Below are 20,870 nucleotides of genomic sequence, written 5' to 3'. Positions count from 1 at the left end.
GCTTCTGTGAATGTGTGTGAAACCAACCCAGCCATATGTAGCTGGAGGAAGGACAAGGACTCCAGTGGGTGCCTGGCCCCTCTGCTCGGCCGCCCGCGAGGTCCCCTGCGGTCCCCTTCATACTTACAGCTGGGCCGGCAGAACCCAGACGGGGTCCTCTGTAAGGCCGGGGGCAGGGCATGGCTGGGGGTGGGGTGCCCCTCCCGCTTCTCCCTGAACCCCGCTCTGGGGACACGAGTCAGTCCGGCCATCGGGCTGTGCTGCCCAGCTGCACCAGGCCAGCTGCCCCCGCAGAGCAGGCGTGCACCAGGCAGGCCCCTACACGTCCCAGCCACTGAGGGGCCCTGGCTGCCTAAGGGCAGCAGGGAAACATTTGGGCTCTCTGTGATGCGGTGGCCTGGGACCTCTGCTGTAGTCGCCCAGAAGGGTCCCCCACCCAGGTGTGTGTGCCCCTGAGCACCTGGGATGGGCACCTGCTCTCCTTCCGCTGCCCCTGGAAGCTGCTGTCAGCCATCCTCGCCAGGCTGGGTGTGGGATTCCCCGCCCGGGCAAGGGCACAAGACCGCAGGAGGACTGCCAGGCTTCAGCGGGTAAAGCCAGGCAAGCCACAAACCCTAGGACGTTGCAGCAGCCTCCGCTGTCCTTGGAGCTCGGCGGTGGGCGGGAGCAGTGTCCTTCCCCGTGCACCCGCGGGCCTCGGCCAGGCCTCCTCCCCTCCCACTGCGCCTGTCAGTCTCCTGAATTTTTAATTTCGTCATCAGGAGCTTCTGCCCTGAAGCTCTGGCTCTGATGATGCTCAGATTATGGGTTCTGGGCCCCGGAAGGAGCCATGCTGATTGAATCCACAGACACTCCAGTGAGAGTGTTATAAATTACGGCACAAGCTCCGACCTGACCCGGATCTTTATTCATAAGGAAGTCACAGGCGACCTGTCACCCTCGGCATACAAAAGATGAAATGCTGTCGACAGAGGGGAAGCCCCCCGTTGTACAAGCCGGCCTCTGATGGTGCAAAACCGCACTTTTCCTGAGTTAATTTCAACAGTTTGTAGTTTGTTCCCGTTTTGTCCCTTCTTCATGTCTGGCTTGGCACTTTAGTCCGTGCCAGCTTCTAGCAGGGGGCCGTCTTGTCCCCGGGGAGACACTTGGCGAAGTCTTCTGCAACAGGGGGCAGTGTCTGCGGGTATCCAGTGGGCAGAGGCCAGGGCTGCCACAGGTCCCACGGTGCCCGGGACGGCCCTGCCCAAGACTCACCTGCCCAAAAAGTGTGTGGTGCCGAGGCTGAGAACCGGTGTGTGTGGTCCGCCCCCTTTGTCTTCCCAGAGCCGTCAACCTCCTAACCCAGCAGGTCGTGTGCACCCCAGGGGCTGGCTGAAGCATGGCCCCCTCCCGCCCCCCCACCCCCGCACCCTTAGTCTGATAGGCTGCGCCTTGGGTGGGGGCCCGGAACTGGCATTTCTGCCGGGCGTCCCAGATCCCGTTCATCGGTGTTCCGACCCCTGGGCTTCCCCTCCTCTCCCTTTGTCTGCTCCCTGCATTTGCGACCATCGACCTTTTTCCATTTGGGGAGCTGCCCCCTCCACCGACTTCTCCCATCTGTGCCTGCTTTCCCCACCCTCGGCCCGTGAAAGGTGACGTTCTCCGAGCTTTCCCGCCAGCCCGCTCACCTCGCCCTCCCGTGTGCTACCTGAGCCCCAGCAAAGCCTCCCGTCTGCTCCGTCCACATTTCCAGCTGCCGTGGGTCCCCCACTTCTAAACACGCAGTATAAACCGGTCCAACCCAATCAGCGGCTGGCAGCCCTGCCCGCAGGCTGAAACCCCCGGGACCTTCCTTCAAACGGCGCCAGCGCCCAGACGCCCGCTGGGACCGAATGCCTGCGGATTTGGGGGGATGTTTCTAAAGCTCACCAGGTGATTCTGACGTGCGGCCCGGGCGAGAGTCACCGATGTAAAGTGGGGAAAACCCAAGCAGCTCCTCCTGAGCCCAGGCTGGTGCCTCGTCAGTCCTTCAGCGACCGGAAGGTCACGCCGCCAGGCACGGGGTTCCCCTTCTCGAAAAGTGCCGGATCAGCTTTGTTTCTTCCCAGAAGATAATCAGGTCGTGTCCCTTCAGCCTCCTCCCCCCGAGGACCGGCAGCCCCTCTGTCCGCAGCCTCGTCAGCACCTGCCCCCGAGCCTCAGACGCAGAAGCCGCCCCACGAGAGGGACTGTTCTGCGGGGGCCGGTCCTCCGCCACACCGGCTTTCTGCCCAGTTCCCACTCACAGGAGGGGCTCCTCGCGGCCTCCTCTGCAGGTTCCAGGGGCTCTTGACTGCGACTGCCTGGATACTGATCAGAAGTCGGGATCCCATCTCTTATACCCAATTTTTTTGGTTCATTTCAAACCAAATATCATGACCTCCTGACTCTTCCTTCAAAATACTTCTTGCCTTTACAATCAGGGAACGTTCAGACCGGTATTTTAAAATAATCTGGGACATACTTACATAAGTCGGTGGGGCTATAATCTAACAAGGGGTCGGGTACCTTCCACTCCCTTTTGGAGCTGGGAAGGAAGGTGACTGAGTGCCCGTCAACCCTGATTCCTGCAGATCAACAGATACTCGTAGACACATCCCAGCTTTGCTCCGGCCGTGCTCAGAGGGACTGAGCGTCTGGTCCAGGTGCTCCCTCTGGTCAGGGGACCATTCTGGGTCCCACGGTGTCCTACTGACAAATGTGTTACATCTTGACGACTCCTTCTGTTTCTGCCACGACGGCTTCAAGACCCTCGTGGAGGGAGGGAAACAGACGCTGAAATAGCATGAGAAAAGCACGTGGCAGGGCCCGTGGGTGGGGGGCCAGGATGATACAGCACATACGTGACAAACACCAGCGCCCCTTTATTTCTGATTTTAGCTCAGGTGTGGTACAGGAAGCTCTCGCCGGGTGAGATGGCCGTGCGCTTGCAAGGACAGCGTGCTCGGCCACCCGCTCAGCTCAGGAGCAGTGCCCCCGGGTTCTGGCGTGGCTCCCACTAAATGTGTCTGAAAAAGAGGCCTTTGAGCCAGGCACTTACATTTGGAGAGAAGACAAATGCAGTCGAAGTCCCAGGCAGGCGGAGAGTGGTTTATCTCCGCTTTGTGGTCGAGGAAGAAATGAGGAAGATGCAACTTAATTTAGGCTGAGCCAGGAGTTTAGTCAATCGTGGAAGCAGTAATACGGTTCTGAGAACATCCTGTTGCTCAGAATCAAGAGGATTAAGGAGCGAAGAGCCAGGAATAATCTTGAAGGGCCAACTGTCATCAGCGCCTCTAACGGGAGCTGCCGGACACAGCTCTGTGTCTCCCCATCCTGTGCAGGCGACACTGTCCTCCGCCTCCCGCACCCTCTGCCCCGCCACCGCCATCTCCCCACAGCATCCGGCCTGCGGGGAGGAGGGGAGGAAAGTCCTTGTGGCCGCAGAGGAGGGGGGTGAGAAACGGGGGGTGAGGACGAGGAGGGGGCCCCGTGCTCCCCTCTCTCCACCCGCCGCCCCAACATCAGTGCTGCTTATGGTGGGAGGAGCCTGAGGGAGGAGAGAGGTGGTGGTGGCCGCCTCACCTTGGCTCTCCACACCCCCTGCCTCGGCGCCCCAGCACCCTGCTCCTCTCCTGGGCGGCACCAACAAGTGCCCAGAGTCTGGCCTCTGGACGCCCGTCTGGTTCGAAGCCAGCTCACCCATCGCTGGTGGGTTTCAGCGAGGCCCCACCCGCCCTGAGCTCTGGCTCCTCTCCTCGTACCTGCAGCTTAGCAGGGCTGACAACTGCCTGGAGGGTTCGGGGAGGATGGACTTGCCCTGCCAGGCACATCACTGTGAGTACCGAGGCAGCCGGTACCACCATGGGCTGAGCGCCTGCCCCACCCTAGTTGGGCAACAGCCCCCATGGTTCACCCGCTCTGCAGGTGGGGCCACACTTCAAACCACATGGATTCAAAGTAAGGTGTTCCGCCAGGAACCAAAGTCCCAAATAACCAATTTCCAGAGACCTTTGGAAGAGGACCTTAACCTAACTAAGCAGGTGCTCATGCAGGGATGGGCGGGCGTGGACCCCCTCCTCCACGCGCTCTGCCCAGCAGGACCCCTCGTGGGAGAGGCCAGGACTCTAGATGGCCACAGGGTTGTCTGCCTGTCATTCATAGTGCTACACTGTTTTTATTTTTATACTTTATCAGTGTTTTAAATTGTCAAAAATTTTCCACGTGGCCTGTAACCATTAAACCACTGGTATCACCCTCAGTGAATCAGTTACCAGTTCGGTGTTTGGTGTGAATCCTTCCAGACTCCCTGACTTTCTCCCCAGCTCTAAGCTCGTTCTGCGTCTGTGGCTCTGTGACTCGCTGAGTCTCCTGATAACATGTCACGGGTACCCTCCGCCTCAGTCCTTGCACACTTACCCGCAGCGTGTAACAACCGAATGACACTCACGGAACAGCTGGTATGTCATCCAGCCCAGGGGGAGAGGGGCCTGAGTACACCTTAGCCACTCTGAGAGCACTTACCGCGTCCTTCCGACACGTACTTGACCGTGGGCTTGGGTTCCAGGAGGGCAGAACGTTCTTGACTGGTTCACTGTTGTGCCACCAGAACCTGATCACGCGAGCCCTCTGGGGAAGGTGTACTCCGGCAGTGCTGGTGAGGACGATTGTCTGTGCCTTGTAGCACTCCTGTTACCAGCTGCTAAAATTTTGCTAGACTGCTGAGTGTAAAAACAACAACAACAACAAAAAAAAAACACTTTTTTTTTGATTGAAGTGCCGTCAGTTACAATGTGTCAGTCTCTGGTGCACAGCACAGTGTCCCAGTCATGCATGCACATACATAATTCGTGTAAGTGCCTCTTTCTTGAGGTGCCTCTTTTTACTTTTTTTTTTTTTAACTGTTATCAACTCTTAGCAGGGAGGGTGTAGCTCAGTGGTAGAGGGCGTGCTTAGCATGCAGGAGGTCCCCGGTTCAATCCCCTGTGCCTCCATTAAAATCAACAAAAAAATAAATAAAACTAATTGCCCCCCCCCAAAAAAAACCTTATCAACTCTTGCCTATTCCTGTTCTTTGCTTATTTTCCACCGACTTCCTTGTCTCCCTCCAACCTTTGCTGGAGGTCCTTGGATGTCAGGGACAGTGGCCTTTTGTCTGTCCCCAGTATCTTCTCCCCACCCCTGTGGGTCTCACGACTGCAGGGGGTGACATGGCCAAGGTGCCCGTGCATTTTCGACTGAGTTACTGACACCTCGGCTCTTGTGCCCTTGGGTGATGCCGTTGCCAGGAGCTCAAACCAGGCACGAGGGGGGCACCTCCAGCATCCATCCATCAGATGTTGGGCCAGACAAGGGCAAGTCTGAGCCATCCCAGCCGCGCTCAACAAGTTTTTTTTATTAACCAAATATGAATATGATAGAGGAGGTCCACCGCTTAAATGATATATTTAAAGTATTTAGAGTTCTTCTGAATGAGGAATCTCAGAACAGCCAAAGAAACTAATTTTTAAAAGACCTAATTCGCTGAATTCTAATTCACCCCGAGCGCTTATGTCTCGTACCAGACGGGCACGAAGGTCTCTGACAGCATCTCACAGTGAAACTGCCTTCTCTCTTGCAGGACCCCCTACAAAGTGAGACCCGTGGCCATCAAGCAACTCTCTGGTAAGGCGATGCTAGCGTTTTTTAAATTAAAAGAGAAAAAGGGGGCTCCAGGCTGCCCCTGTGATTGACTATGCATGAGCTGAGCACTGGCTCGGAAGCCCATCCTGTTACAGAGCCTAAAGGCGCCGACTGCTGCAGGGGCAGCCGTCCTCAGCCCCCCGCAGTCCCAGGATGTCCAGCCCCACCCACGACCCGGTCCTGGCCACTTAGCAGACCTGGGAGATACCCTGCTCTTGTTTCCCGGGGCCCAGTGCCTTATCCTGTCCACTCAGACTGCGAGGTGGAACGGCCAGCCCTTATGCCCTGCACAGTTGGAGATGCTGTTTTGTTAAAATTCCATTTCCTTTTGCATCTTTAATCAGCCTTACTTAGGTATCATTTATGCATAATAAAATGTTCCCATTTCAGTGTATATTTTGGTGAGCTTTGAAAGTTTTACACATCCCTGTTAACTGTCACCAAAACAGAGACGGGACATTCTCATCACCTAAAAAAGTCCCCTGGTGTCTCTTCCCACATTACCGCTGCCCCCACCTTGACTCCTGGTCTCTGTCAACCACCAGCCTGCTCTCTGACACCGTAGGCTAGGTTTGTCTTATCAAGATTTCCATAGAAAAGAAATTGCATAACGTGTGCACTCTTTTCTGATTCGACCTAATGTTTCTGAGACCCACCTGTGTGCTGTGTATGTCAACGATCCATTCCTTTTTATTGGTGAGTAATGTCCCAAGACGCGGCCGGACCGCTGTTCGCTTGCCCATTCTCCTGCGGAAGGACGTCTGGCTTGCTTCCAGGCTGGGCTGTTTGTGAACAAGGCGGCAGTGAGCACCCAAGTACAAGCACTGATGGGGACACGATGTTTCTTCCTCTCGGTGTCGGCGGGGCTGGATGGTTTTGCTGGGCCACGTGGCTAAGGACCCGTTTACTTTATAGAACACACCGCCCCACCGTTTTTTGCACCGTCTTGCGTCCGCATCCACAGTGTGCACGCGTTGCAACAGCCTCACATTCTCAGCCGCGCTTGTGGGGTCAGTCTTCTTGACGTTAACCGTTCTGCTGGGTGTGTAGTGTTGCTGCATTTGGTTTTAACTTCCGTTTCCTTGGTGATTAGTGACACTGAGTATCTTTAAAGTATCTCCCGGCTGCTCATAAATCTCCTCTCACAAAGTGCTTGCTCACGTCTTTTCTGATTTGTCGGTGGCGTAGCAGCGGGTGCTGTTCCTTCTTATTCTTAAATTGCGAGTGTCCTTGGTGTCCCTGGGACGCGCACCTTTTGTTAGGGAGGTGTTATAAATATGTTCTCCTGGTCTGCGACTTACCTTTCATTTTCTTACCATGCCTTTTAGCCCGAATTAAATTGTGAGTAGGCCCAATTTATCCCTGTTTGTCCTTTTATGGTTTGTACTTTTCTGTGTCCTGAGAAATCTTCGTTTATCCCGTAGCTGTGAAGTTTTCTCCTCTGTTTTCTTCTGAGTTTTATAGTTTCGGCTTTTACATTTTGGTCAGCGATCCATTTCAAGTTAGTTTTTGTGTATGCCCTGGGGAAAAAGCTGAGGTTTATTTTTCTTTTTAAAATGTAGTATTAATTTAATTTTAATTTTTGTGAGTGATGGCTGCAGAGGAGAACTTGACACTGCCCATGCCGTGCTGGGTGTTGTGTGAGTGAGGCAGTGATGGCTCAGTGCCGCCCTTTGCAGTGTTTGAGTGACAGCACTTGTACAGGAGCCCTGGGTGCTTTAGGTACCGTTCATGCCTAAGTGCTCTTAATTCAGTTCTCTTGATGATAGATGTTAGAGTGAAATACGCGCTGTAACTTTTTGTAGTAGGCAAATAACTTTTTATCATAAAGAGCTTATCAAGCCCTTGCCTTAATAATAAACCTTTTTTTCTTTCTCTTTTTAAAATTTTTTTTTTTTTTTTTGGTTTTGGTTTTGGTTTGGGGGGGCGATAATTAGATGTATTTATTTACCTATTTTAATGGAGGCGCTGGGGACTGAGCCCAGGACCTCGTGCGTGCTAAGCACGCACTCTGCCACTGAGCTCTCCCCGCCCCCCGCGAACAACTTTTCAACGTAAAAAGCTGCATCAAGCCCTTGCCTTGATAATAAACTTTGTAATTATTGCTTTTTGTTGTTGTTACTGACTAAATCCTGTGCTCTACTCAGACTTCACTCAGTTTCTCCCAGCGTCCCTTTTCTGTTCCAGGATCCAGTCCACACTCAGTCGCTAAACTCTCCCGGTCTTCTCTGGCCTGACGGGGTCTCAGACTTGCCTCGTTTGTCATGACCGAGGCAAATTCTGAGTCTGCAGAATGCGGCTCAGTGGGAGAGCGCCTACATGAGGTCCTGGGCTCAATCCCCAGCACCTCCACTTAGAAAATAAATAAACCTAATTACCTCCCCCCGTCGCTAAATAAATAAATAAATAAATAAATAAATAAATAAATAATGAAATGAATAAATTCAAGGGAAAAAAAAGAGCTTGTAGGATGCCCCCCAGTCTGGGTCTGTCTGGTGCTTTTGTCATGATCCGCCTCAGAGTGTGGATTTTTGGAAGGAGAATACAGTGTTCGTGACACCCACACGAACCACAGACATCTTCACTGTCAAGTTACTCTTTTCCCCTTTCTTGCTCTGTCCTTGGGAAGCGAGTCCTTAAGTCCAGCCTGCCTTCCAGTAAGGGAGAAAGAATTGAGGTTCACTTTCTCTGTACAGGTACCCATTTGTTCCAGCACCATTTGTTGAAAAAACAGTCTTTTCCCCCATTGAATTATCACAGCACCTTTCTCCAAAAATCAGTTGACCACGTACATGTGAGTCTTTTTCTGGACCCTCTGTCATGTTCCATTAATACACACGCCTGTCCTTAAACCAGTGCCACACTGTCGTGGTTCCATAGTTCGTGGTTAAGTCTTGAAGTCAGGAAGTGCAAGTCCTTGGGTTTCATTCTTTTCCAAAACTGTCTTACTTACTCCAGGCTCCTTTTACTTTCAAATAAATTTTAGAATCAGTCTGTCAGTTGCTACCCAAAAAGTCAGCTGGGATTTTGATTGAAATGATGTTAAATATATAGTACACTTTGGGAAGAACTTCTGAATTAGGAATGTGGAGTCTTCTGATTCATGAATATGCTCTCCCTCGATTCATCTGGGTTTCCTTCAGTGTCCCTCACTGATGTGTTGTAGTTGTGAAGGTAAAGTTCTTGAATGTCTGTTGATAAACGTGTCACAATGTATTTCATATTTTTTAATGCCATCGTCAATGGATTTTTATAAAGTTTCAATTTCTGTTAGTTTTTAGTTTATAGAAATATAGCTGGCTTTTGTGTATTGACCCGGCTGAACTCATCTGTTAGATCTAGTACCTTTCTGTGGATTTTCTGTAGATTTCCTGCGATCTCCTACATAGAGAATAGAGAATTGCTTCTTCCTTTCAAATCTGATGCTTTCTGTTTCTTCTGTTTGTTTCCTTGTTTTATTGCACTGCCCAGGATGCCCAGTACAGGAGAGGAATGGAAGGTCTGAGAGTGGAGGTTCTTGCTTTGTTCTCAGTGTCAGAGGGAGCGTGTGAAGGTTTTCAGCATCAATTATGATATCAGTGGAAGGGGTTTTTGGTAGGTGCCCTTTATCAGGTTGAAAGTTCATTTGGTTTTTTTAAAAATTTCTATTCCTAGTTTGTTGAGAGTTTTAATCACAAATCAGTGTTGAATTTTGTCAAATGCTTTTCTGCCTGCACTGAGGTCATCATTTTTTTTCTCCTCTTTCCTGTTAGCAGTGAATTTTACTGATTGATTTTAAAACATTAAACTAAGCTTGCATTCCTGGTGTCGTCTCTGTTTGGCCACGGCATATTTTCTGTTTGTTTTGGATTAAATTTGCAACTGTTCTGTGAAGGATTCTTGCATCTGTATTAATGAAGAATATTGGTCCATAGTTTCAGTTTCTTATATTCATCTGGCCTCATAAAGTGAGCTGGGAAGTGTTTCGCCCTCCTCTGTTTTCCGGAAGGGTTTGTGTAGGGCTGGCATTATTTCTACCCGAAGTGCTGGGTAGAATTCACTAGTGAATCCACCTGTGCTTGGAGTTCCTTTGTGGGAAGGTTTTAAATTATGAATTTGATTTAATAGGTGCATTCAGGTTTTCTGTTTATCAGGGGATTCATTTTAGGAAGCTGTCTCCACATCTCCTAAGTTTTATCTAAGACTTGGTTGGCATGATGTGGTTTGAAATATGTCCTTGTCATCCTCCTTAGGTCCACAGACCTGCAGTGAAATCCCCCCTTTCACTCAAGACATCAGACATTTACGTCTTCTCTCTTTTAAAGGTAATCGGTCTAACCAGAGATTTGTAAATTGTATTGATTTTTTCCCCCAAAGAAAGGGGTTTCATTGGTTTTCTCTGTTGTTTGTCTGCATCCTGTTTCATTGTTTTCTTCTCTTATTTCTACTCATCCAGATCTAATGTGCTTTTCTTTTTCTAGTTGCTGAAGGCAGAAACTTGGGTCATTGATTTTAGATCTTTCATTTTTTCATATAATAATTTAATGCTTGAGTGGGGAGGGTACAGCTCAGTGGTAGAGCATGTGCCTAACATGCACAAGGTCTTGGGTTCAATCCCCAGTACCACCATTAAAAATAAATATATATATGAATAAATAAAAACCTGATTATCCTCCCTCCAAAAAAATAAAAAATAAAAATAAATTTAAAGCTAGAGATTCTCCTCTAAGCATACGTTATCTGTATCTCAAATTTCGATGTGTTGTGTTTTCATTTTTATTAAGCTTAAAATATTTTCTCACTTACCTTGTGGCTCCTTTTCTGGTCCATTTGTTACTTAGCAGTCTATTATTTAGTTTTCAGATATTTGGGGATTTTCCAGTTATCTTTCTGTTGTTTATTTCTGTTCGTCCCATCGTGACTGTGTAACTTCAGTCTTCGTCGATTTATTAGGATGCATGATACATACTGGTAGCTGCTCTGTGCGCCCCTGAAAAGCATGTGCGCTGTTGTAACTGGGGGTGCGATTCCACACATGGCGATTAGGTCGAGCAAGCTGATAGTGCAGGGCACGCTCTCTGTATCTTTACCTATTTTTTGTCTCTTGTTCTATCTCTGCCTGAAAGATGAACATTGAGGTCTCCAGCTGTGTCGCGGCTGTGTTCTTTCATTTCTCAGTTCCCTCTGTTTTTGCTTCATGTATTTGCAATTTCTCTTCCTGGCCACATACTTGTTCGTGTCTTCTTGGTGGATCAACCCCTTTATTCTTAGGAAAATGTGCCCTTTACCCTTGGTGCTATTCTGCTTTTAAAGTCTTCTTTACCTCCTATTAATACAGCCACTCCAGCCTTATTAATGTTTAGCGCTCCTAGGTTTTATCCGTTTCCAGGCTTTTCCTCTTAATGTCTTTATATTTGAAGTGGATTTCTTACAGGCAGCATGTGTTAGTTCTGGAAATTGCAGTTTTTTCATTAAGTTTTTAACCCGTTTACATTCAATGTCATTACTGATATGGTTGGGTTTAAATCTACTACCTCGCTGCTCACTTTCTGTTTGTCTCATTATTCTTTTTGGTATTTTCCTCTCTCTCTACAGCTTTCGGATGCCGAGCCCGTTTTGATCCCATTGTTCTCCACGCTTGATTTATGAGCTATACTTCTTTTTATTTCTCTGTGGCTGCTCTTGGTTACAGTGCGTATCATTGACTCATCACAGTCCACCTTTGAATTCCATCGCACCGCGTCACGGTAACGCAAGACCCTAGGAACAGTGTGCTTCTGTTTCTCCAGCCTCATTCTTTGTGCTTTAGTTGGGACGTTTTACTCCTGTGTATGTTTTAAGCCCCATAATGCACTGTTGTCATTTTTGTTTTCAGCAATTGCATTTTTTTCTTCATGTCTTTGTATAGATCCTTGTTTGCATTTTTCGTTATGTTGTGAATCATCTAGATTTTGTTTTCTTGCATCAAAGAGTGTGGACTCCATCCTGGCAGACAGTTAAGTGACGTACGGATCAGTTTGATGCCTTCGAGACCTTTTTTTTTTAGCTCTGCTAGGATGGTTTTTTTAGCTCTGCTCCAGGGGGAGTTCTAGCCTGCAGCTGAGGCGCCATCCCTGTGGAGTCTCCACCGAATTCCTGCTGACCACCAAGAATTCCTCACTCCGGCTCTTTGGAGCTCAGACATTTGGAGATGAGGTTGGGGAACATTGCGGGGTCAGGTCATGTGGGACCTTGAAGGTCCTTGAGGAGTCACTGCTGTGATTCCTGTGTGGGGACAGGTGATGGAGGTGGTAAGAGTGGTCAGATTCTGGCATGTTCCGAAGGACGAACCAAGCTTATTTCCTGACTGGGTGGATGTGGGAAAAGCCTCCGGGGTCCAGCCTGAGCCACAGGAAGAGTGGAACAGCAGCCTTGTGAGGGTGTGGGCTGAGGGTGAGGAGGACCTGGTTTGCCTGTTGGACATCAGTGTCGGGTCGACGTGCCTAGAGGAGCCGGTAGCGCCCCCTGAGCTGGGGCTGTAGCAAGGAGCTGGCAGTATGGGTGGTGTTGGATGCGCTCACCCCGGGGGGACCCAGGACTGAGCCCTGAGGCTCCCACTCAGGGACAGGATTCCCTGGGAAGGACGCTGGCGACTTGCCACCATTCAGAACAGAGGGGCCAGAATCATGAAGCCCTTTGAGAACCAAAGGAAAACATGCAAGCTGAGCAGGAGGCTGCGCCAGGGATAAGCTTCAGGGGAGGAAGACCCGGGGGCGTGGCAGCGTGTTGGTTTGTTCGCAAGATTGTCTCGGGGAAGAAGAAAGAGGCTTTTAATGTAACTTGGGGGCCCAACTACAACCAGTGGGAGACGGGTTGGGACTCCTTAAGGGAACAGAACTTAACAAAAGTAGAGCTGCTGTCTGGGCCCGGGGCAAAGGGTGGGGACCACCTGTGGGTGGCTGAGCGGGGACCTCTACAGTTCCTCCAAAGCTGGGATCCTAGGAGCCACGAAGAGGTTGGATAACAGACTGCGCTTCAGAGCACAGGGGGCCGTGCGAGTATCTCAGCGTCGCCATGTTGTGAGCAAAGGCGCAAGGACGGGAGGAAAGGGGAGAAGTGCTCAGCTCGCGGCTCGGCGCCGTGGGGGGGGGGGCGGTGCGGGTTCTGAAGCCGCGGCAAAGGCAGCCCTGGGGGCGGGACTGCTCGAGAATCTCGGGAGGCCTGGCCCCGCGGGCCTCGCGCACATCGGGTGCTGGGACACAGCTGTCGGATGGCACCTACTGCTGCTGCAAGGACAGGAGAGCCGCGTCCCTTGCTGCTGGCTGGGGCAGCTTGGCGCTTCCAGGGCAGTAGGCAGCTGAGTGCACGGCCCCCCAGGCTCCCGGCTGTCCTGTTCCCCTGAACCAGCCCGCGGGCCCCATGCCTCCCCTGTGCAGACAAGGGAATGGGTTTCCTCCAAAGGCACTGCATTTCCCAACAACGTCAGACCTCCCCCTCCCCCAGAAAGGGAAGGTCAGGCCTCGCTCTGTGCACAGGGCTGGTCAGGCTAACGCTGCCTTCCCTCGGCTCTGGGTGTGTGGTGGCCCCTTTTCTCCAAATGCATCGGGACAGAGTTGGTGTCAGAGAGACCCCCACGGCCTGAACTTTCTTGAGACGGGCAAGGAAGCAGATCTCCATCTCTGCCCTTTGGAAACCGCCCTGAGGAACTTTTTACCTCATCTCTCTCTTTCTTCATCTCCATCCATCACTGCCCCGCCTTGCCTCCCAGAGCCTCCCAGCCTCTGCCCCAGCTCAGGCACTGGTCCAGGCCACGCAGCCCTGAGTGAGGGCCTGTAAGGAGCCCCACTTCCCCTCCACCGACCGGCCACGTTCACAATGGCAGGAAAAAGAACATGAGCAGAGGCCGCGGGAGCCTTGTGCCCAGACTTCCACGCAGCTGCGGGGGCCCAGGGCCCGGCCTCTCCCAGGGGCCCCGCCCTCCTCACTGATCCCCTGAGTCTCACGTTTCAGTAAATGCTCCTGGCCGGTTCTGGTGGGGTGTGCGATGCAGAAATGCCCCCAGGGCTTGCTGTTCTGCTATTTAAATATTAGGAAACTGTAAAGGGAAGAGGATTGTGAAAACCATGACTTTTCGTGGGAGAGGAGGGTGGGCCTGTCCGCGCCCGGCCCGGACCCTGGGGGCTGCAGACCTTCTTAGGGGCGAGAAACAGCCCCCACAGGGTCGGCAGGGGAGCAGCCGCGGCCTCCCGAACGCAGGGCGCACACGGCCCCCGTCAACAGGAAAGACGTGTGTCTCCCAAATGCCATTTCAGAAAAGTATTCTTTGCCTCATCCTGGGAGACAATCATGTGGAGAGACTGTTCCCCCTTTATGAATGAAACAGAGTCCGCAGCAATGACAAAACCTCTTCTTTATGACGACAGTGCTGTTTCTTTTGAAAACCGTCGCATCATCCATCATTTTTATTTGATTGGAGCAGCTCAAACTCAAACAGGGAGCTTTTCTTAATTATTGGATTCGTGAGTTCAGCCGCCAGCCAGGATGCTGTCCTGCCGGCGTGCCCCCGCCAGCTGGGAGCCTGCGCGGGAGGTAACCGTTAGAGTCGTGATGGTTAATGAACCGGACCCCGTGAGCAGAGCCCAGAGGGGGAGGAGGGGCCCCTGGAGAGTAGGCCGGTCTCTCTGGTCCGAGCCCCCCCAGGCACGGCAGGCGGGGGCCCGGTCTGTGTGCTCCTCGTACTGTGTCAAGGCTGCCACATCTCCTTTAGACCAAAGGCCACCAGCGCTCCTTGCCGGAGCCAGGACTGAAAGGGGAGCACACCCCATGTTCTCGGGCAGGAGGGCCTGCGGCAGCCGCGGGTCCCAAGCAGCCTGACGCTCTCCCACAGTCCTCCGGTGACAGCAGTGCTCAGCCCCGAGCCACTTGGCCTGATGATGGAGAGTGTCCTCCACCTTAGGACAGAGGCACCTGCCGTGGGGAGGTCCACCCTGCTTGGGCCCCTCCATCTCCACCTCCCCAGGACCATAATGCACCTTTCATCACCCAGCACGCTGCCCGGCTGCACTTCTGCTGGCCTCTGGGCCAGCCGGCCTGTCGGGAGGCACACAGCTGCATCCCACGTTGCCCGGCTCCACTGAGCGTGGCTGTCCTGTCCTGTCTTCTGGTCAGGGGTCGTGGCGACTCAAAGCCTACCTGCTTCCAGCAGCTTCCTTGTCCTTGTTCTCAAGGTGGATGATGAGAGGTGGGCATGAAGATGCGTGGGGTGCCCACGGCCCGGGTGCTTCTGCTTCTGTCAGTCAGAGTGACAGATGCCCGGCCTGGAGGGGCGGGGGGCCAGCTGTGCATTGAAGGGTGCCCAGAACTCCAGCAGGGGACAAGCAGCCCTGTCCCCGGGGCACACCTGCTCTTGTTCTCCGGGGTGGGGGGCTCCCGCTGCCCGCTACAGACGCCCTCCCTATTTTAGAGGGGTCCTTATGCCTCAGGGCCCTGGGAGGCCAGGCCAGAAGGGCCCATCTGTATCTTGCTACAAGTGCTGCCTCTGCTGGGGTCTCAGAAACTGAACCCACACCTGCGCCCCAAAGCGTAAGAAAAGACAGGTCCTGATTAGTGCCTGCGGCTCCCTCTGGCTGAGTCGCAGTTAAAATCTCCGCGGGACAGAGCAAGACAGCTGGAAGGCGCTTCAGTGGCGGAACCCCAGAGCTGCCCCCAGGACACACGCCTCCAGGAGGGGAGCACGGGGACCAAAGGCCAGCCACGGCCCAGGTGCAGGTGTGCTGCGGGTGCAGAGCACACAGCGACATTTGAAGACCCGGTGGAGAAAGGGAGAGTAAGGAGCTCAGGAACAGTGTTGCTGTTGCGCGGTCTCTTACTGAGACGTAGTTAGCGTCAGAGCCAGAATTTTAAAGTGCCCACATGCACTGGTTTGTAGTGTATTCACTTTCTTGGGCAGCCGTCACCTCTGCCTAATGCCGGAGGGTTTCTGTCCCCCGGAAAGGAGCCCGGTCGCGCTCAGCAGTGACTCCCATCCCCTCCCCCCTCCCCCGGCAACCGCTCATGTCTGTGTGTGCGCGTCGTGGGCATGTCGTATAGTGGCATTTGTGGCTTTTTGCGCCTGGCTTCTTTCACTTAGCCTGGTGTTTTCAGGATCCCCCTGAGTTGCAGCAAAGGTTAGCACGCGTCCCATTCTGTGGAATGGCCACATTGGGTTTGCCCACATCAGCCCCCGGGCATTTGGCTGGTTTCTGCTTTTTGGCTCGTGTGACTGATGCTGCGGTGAACATTTGTGGGCAAACTTTCATGTGAATGATACACATCGACGTGAGCTGTCCTGAGACAAGTTGGGTTAGATAAACTATTTAAATTTTTAAAAAGGGTGCAGAGCACAGCCCCTTGGAGGAGGGACTGAGATGAGAGCATGTGTGTGGCCCAAGCCCCCCGCCGTGGGCTCCTCCAGGTGGGACCGACCGCAAGCACTGAGGGCTGACGCCCCGAGACCCGTCCTCTGGGCCGGACGAGGAGCGCCGGATAGTCTGGGCTTCCGCACCCAGCGGGGCCGGGGGAGTGGCTCTCCCCTCGTCTTTGCGGGTGCGATGGCCACAGGAAAGCTGGTGACCACCGTAAACAGCAATTTCCCTTCAAAATAGGATTTAGGAAATGTACCCGTGTGGTTCTTAGGAGGATAAATGAAGTAATTTGCGCTTAGCACAGTGCCTGCCACTTGGGGAGCGCTCGCTAAATGATAGCTATCATTTCAAACGGCCTCGAGGGCACGTTTGAGTCAGGCTGAAGCTCGCTCTCTCTGGAACTGGTGAACTTACCAGGACAGGCGTGCTCCCTAAGGTCTGAGACGACCCGTGGAGTGCTGGCTTCATTTCCACTTGCAAGTCAAGTGAGTGCTTGAGATTTGAGCACAAACATGTTGCTTCTGAGCAATGATAAGGCTTCTTAATGATATTGTCTATTTTTAGAGCAGTTTCATTGCCAACATCTTTGTGATCGTAGCCTTAGTCATCTTTGCTTTCATTATTTTAAAAACAAAACGGGTGCGGTGTATAAAATGAAAAGCTCCCATTCTCCTGGGAAGTCTCTAAGGGGCTTACTCCACTTCTGTTTTCTTCAGCTTTGTGGTCACCCTCCCCCTGGGGTGGTCTGGGCGACCACAGCAGCCATTAGCGCGTCGCTGCCAGGGATGTGGGCAGCAAACCGCAGCCCCGAATACCAAACCTGCACGCGATGACTACAGAACGCCGTGCAGTCGGTGCATGGATTCCCCGGGTTCCACATCCGCAGATGCGGGGGGCCGACAAAGGGATCTGAGCATCTGCAGATTTTGGTACCCTCGGTGGGGGCGGTCTTAGAACCAAACCCCTGTGCATGTCGAGGACTGGCTGCATAGTGAAGACGGTGACATCTGAACGTGACTCCAAGGAGGCAAACGTTCAAACTCTCCTCTCTGCCTCCTAGGCATTTGTGAAAAGCAGGCACCCCACATGTACATCCGGTCCCCTCTAAAAGTGTTCCGTTTGATGAACTGAGATAAAAGTGCTCATGCAGGTGGCCACCCCCCAGTCAAGACAAAGAACATTTCCCTCACCCCAGAGCAGTTCCTTGTGCGTCGGTTCAAGTCAGTTCCCGTCAGAAACCACTGTCCTGCCTCCCTTGACCACGATTGCTTTTTCCTGTTCTTAAATTTCATGAGAACAGCGTGTGCTCTCTCATGCCTGCGTTCTCTCACCCAGGATCACGTCTTTAAGATTCATGCGTGTCGTTTATTCTGTATCACTGGGTGGTGTTCCGTTTCGTGAGTGCTGCACAACTGGTCCGTTAATTCTCCTGTGAGTGGACACTGGGGGCAATTTCCAGGTTGGGGTTAAGCTACCGTAAATCCTGTGCGGGTCACACTGAAGACGTATCTGTCAGTTATGTTGGGCAATGCGTGGGGGTGATGTTGCTGCTTCTCATGATACTGGATGTGTATAAGAAACCGCAGAACTGTTAGAGGTGGGAACTCACCGTTTTACGTTCCCGCCAGCAATTTTGAGTGACCCAGATGTCATTCATTCTCAGCTTTTTAAATTTTAGACATTCTAATAGGCGTAAAAATTATATTTCATTATGTTTTAAGTTTGTGCTTCTCAGATAACGTAACTGTTGCGCGTGTCTTCCTGAGCGTATTGGATGCGTGAGTATCTTACTTGGTGAAGTGCCTGTTCCCAGTATTTTTCTCATTTTTCAGACTGTTGTGTTCGTTTTTAACACTGGTTTGTGGGAAACCGTATATTCTGGATGTAATTCGTTTGTCAGATGTAAGTACAGCCAATATCTTTTCCCAGTTTGTGACGCACCTTTTTCATTTTCTTGAAGAGGTCATTTGATGAGCGAAGCTTTTAACTTCATGAAGTTAAGTGAACAAGTTTTTTTTTTGTTTTTTTATGTTTCGTGCTTTTTTGTGTCTTCTTTAAGAACCCTTTCTCTACCCCAAGGTCATAAAGATACATTTTTAGGAAACTGAGGGTTATAGCTGTTGTATTTTAATCTGTGATCCATTCCAAATTAACTTTGTGTGTGTTGTGAGGTAGGGGTTGGCAGTCTTTTCTTTTCCCCCCAGTGCAGGTATCCAGTTGTTGCAGCCTCCCTTGTTAGGAAGAACTTTTCTTTCTCATTGAACCACTTTGGTACCTTTGTTGAAAATTAATTTTCTTTGTGTGTCTCAGTCCCTTTCTGGGTTCCCTCCTTTGGTTCACTGACCTGTTTGTCCTCGCACCAAGACCACGCTGGCTTAATTCCTAGGGCTTGGAATCGGGGAGTCTTACACATTTGTACTTTTTTCCTGTTTTGGGTCCTTTTATTATTTATTATTATATGAGTCCTTTTCTTCTCCCTACAGATTTTAGAATAAAGAGTCAACTTGTCCATTTCTTTCAAAAAGGCTTCTATGACTTGGACTGGGGTTGCAGTCAGTGTACAGATTCATTTGGAAACAGTAAGCTCTTCGCGATGCTGAGTCTTCCAGCCACGAGCACGATACCCCCCTCCACTCACAGCGCTGAGCTCTCAGGATAGGGACCCTGCGTGTCTTTTGTTAAGTCTGTTCCTCAGCATTTGCTGTTTTCTGGTGCTGTTGTCAGTGGGCTCTTTTAATTGTCCATTTGTTTGCCGTTCGTTTATAAAAATACAACAGGTATTTGTGTATGGACATAGCAGCTTGTGATATGGCTTACTAATTCATTCATTAGTTCTGGGAGTTACAGAATCTCAGGATTTTCTGTAAAGACAGTCACATCTTCTGATAACAGGCCGTTTTGCTTCTTTTGGGGGGGATAATTAGAATTGTTTGTTTGTTTGATGGAGGGACTGGGGGTTGAGCTCAGGACCTCATGCCTGCTGAGCACACGCTCTACCACTGAGCTCTCCCTCCCCTGCCCACCAGTTTTACCTCTTACATTCCAGTGGGTTTTATTTCTTTTCCTTGTCTTGCTTCCCTGGTTGAACCTGCAATACAATTAAATAAAATTAAGAGCAGGCATCCTTACCACCTCCCACCTTTAGGGGAACTAACTACATGTACCTTTTCACTGATGATCGTGCCGTGAGCTGCAGATTTTTTGTCGATGCCCTTTATCAGGCTGGGGCTGCCTTCTTCTCTTAGTTTGCTAAGAAATTTTTGTCAAAAGTGTTCTTTGAAAAAGTTTTCTGTAAAGTTTTATGAGATGTTCTTTGTGCATCTATTGAGACAGATTGAAGAAGTTTCCTTTTATTCCTAGTTTTCTACCCTTTTTTTTAATCATAAATAGGTGTTAGATTTTTGTCACATGTTTTTTCTGCATCTACTGGGATAATCATGTGATTTTTCTCCTTTTTTGTTAAGATAGTGAATTATGCTGCCTGATTTTCAAATGTAAAATAACTTTGCCTTCCTGGGATATACTTGGGAATAAATTTAACAGGACCTCTACCCTGATGTGAGATGTGTTCCCTTCTTATATGTTGCTAGGTTTATTTCCTAATAATATGTTAAGGATTTTTGTGTCCATGCGCCTATGGAATGTTGGCTTGTAACTTTTTTCTTGGAATGTTATTGTCATGTTTTGCTAGTGAGGTTATGCTGGCCTCATAAAACATATTGGAAGGTTTCCTTTCTTCTCTGTTTTCTGGAAGACTCTATGTAGCTCTGGCATTATTTCTTCCTGCATCTGTTTATGTGTAATGTGTTTATTGATATGCTTGAGGGTAGGTCTGCCACGTTGCCCTTTGGTTTTTCTTGGGTTTGGTCTCCAGCTCCTCCTCTTCTGCCTTCTCTTGGGTTAACTGGATCCGTTTTTGTGTTCTATTTTGTTCCTTCTGTTGGCTCTTTATTTGCACTTTGCAGCATTACTCTTAGTTGGCTGTTAAAGGTATTTCACTGTACATCCGCAACCTTTTTAAAGTTATAGACTTTATTTTTTAGAGCAGTTTTAGGTTTACAGCAAAACTGAGTGAAAAGCACAGAGAGTTCCCACATGTTCCCTCCCCACACACGCAGCTTCTCCCACCATCCACATCCTCCATTTGAGATTTACGTTTGTTACGGTCAGCAAACCAACACGGACGCATCGTTATCAAGCAGAGTCCATAGTTTACATCAGTGTTCACTCTCTGTGTTACACAGTCTGTGGGTTTTGACAGATGCATGATGATTTGTGTCCACCACCACAAGGTTGTCCGGAGGAGAAGATTCTCTGCCCTAAAAATCTTCTGAGCTCCACCTGTCCATCCATCCCTCTCGCCCAACCCCTACAACCACGGATCTTTTTTACTATCTCCACAGTTTTGCCTTTTCCAGAAAGTCCAAAGTTGGAATCACATAGTGGGTAGCCTTTTCAGACTGGTCTCCTTCACTGAGTTAGGTGCACTGAAGTTTCCTCTGTGCCTTTTTGTGGCTTCACAGCTCTTTTCCTTTGCTGGTTAGTGCTCCACTGCACGAACGTGCCGTAGCTTAGCCCCCACCTGTCGCAGGGCGTCTTGGGTGTTTCAGCGTTTGGGCGATTGTGAGCAAAGCTGCTGCGAGCGTTTGTGTGAAGGTTTTGTGTGGACATAACTTTTCAACTTCTTTGGGTAAATACCCGGGAGTGCAATTGCTGGACTGTACACTTAATTTTTTTAAAAACCATGGAACTATCTTCCAAACTGGCTGCAGCATTTTGTGTTCCCACCAGCACTGAGCGAGAGCCCCTGGTGCTCCCCGTCCTCACCAG

At 50.7% G+C, this 20,870-nt stretch overlaps 1 protein-coding gene and 1 long non-coding RNA gene across 6 annotated transcripts in view; one reads left to right on the top strand and one right to left on the bottom strand.

Annotated features, from left to right (window-relative positions):
- The window catches only part of PDE9A (phosphodiesterase 9A), a 92,249-nt gene that overhangs the window by 29,312 nt on the left and 42,067 nt on the right, over positions 1–20,870 (top strand). For 3 of the 5 annotated variants that reach the window (XM_074348024.1, XM_074348150.1, XM_074348069.1), the window contains one exon: positions 5,618–5,661. In XM_074348024.1, the coding sequence (XP_074204125.1) occupies positions 5,618–5,661 (44 nt within the window). Of the gene's footprint in view, positions 1–5,617; positions 5,662–9,911; positions 9,984–20,870 lie in introns of all 5 variants that reach the window. The other 2 variants (XM_074348116.1, XM_074348185.1) reach the window with 1 other exon arrangement.
- Positions 886–9,892, bottom strand: LOC141574214 (uncharacterized). The gene is made up of 2 exons (XR_012501010.1): positions 6,336–9,892; positions 886–4,715 (listed from the first exon to the last, which is right to left on the bottom strand). It is a non-coding gene; the product is annotated as an uncharacterized LOC141574214 (long non-coding RNA).

Source organism: Camelus bactrianus, chromosome 1, assembly GCF_048773025.1.
Source record: "Camelus bactrianus isolate YW-2024 breed Bactrian camel chromosome 1, ASM4877302v1, whole genome shotgun sequence".
Lineage (NCBI taxonomy): Eukaryota > Metazoa > Chordata > Mammalia > Artiodactyla > Camelidae > Camelus > Camelus bactrianus.
The sequence above is the reverse complement of the archived record's forward strand: the minus strand, read 5'-3'. Positions and strand labels throughout refer to the sequence as shown.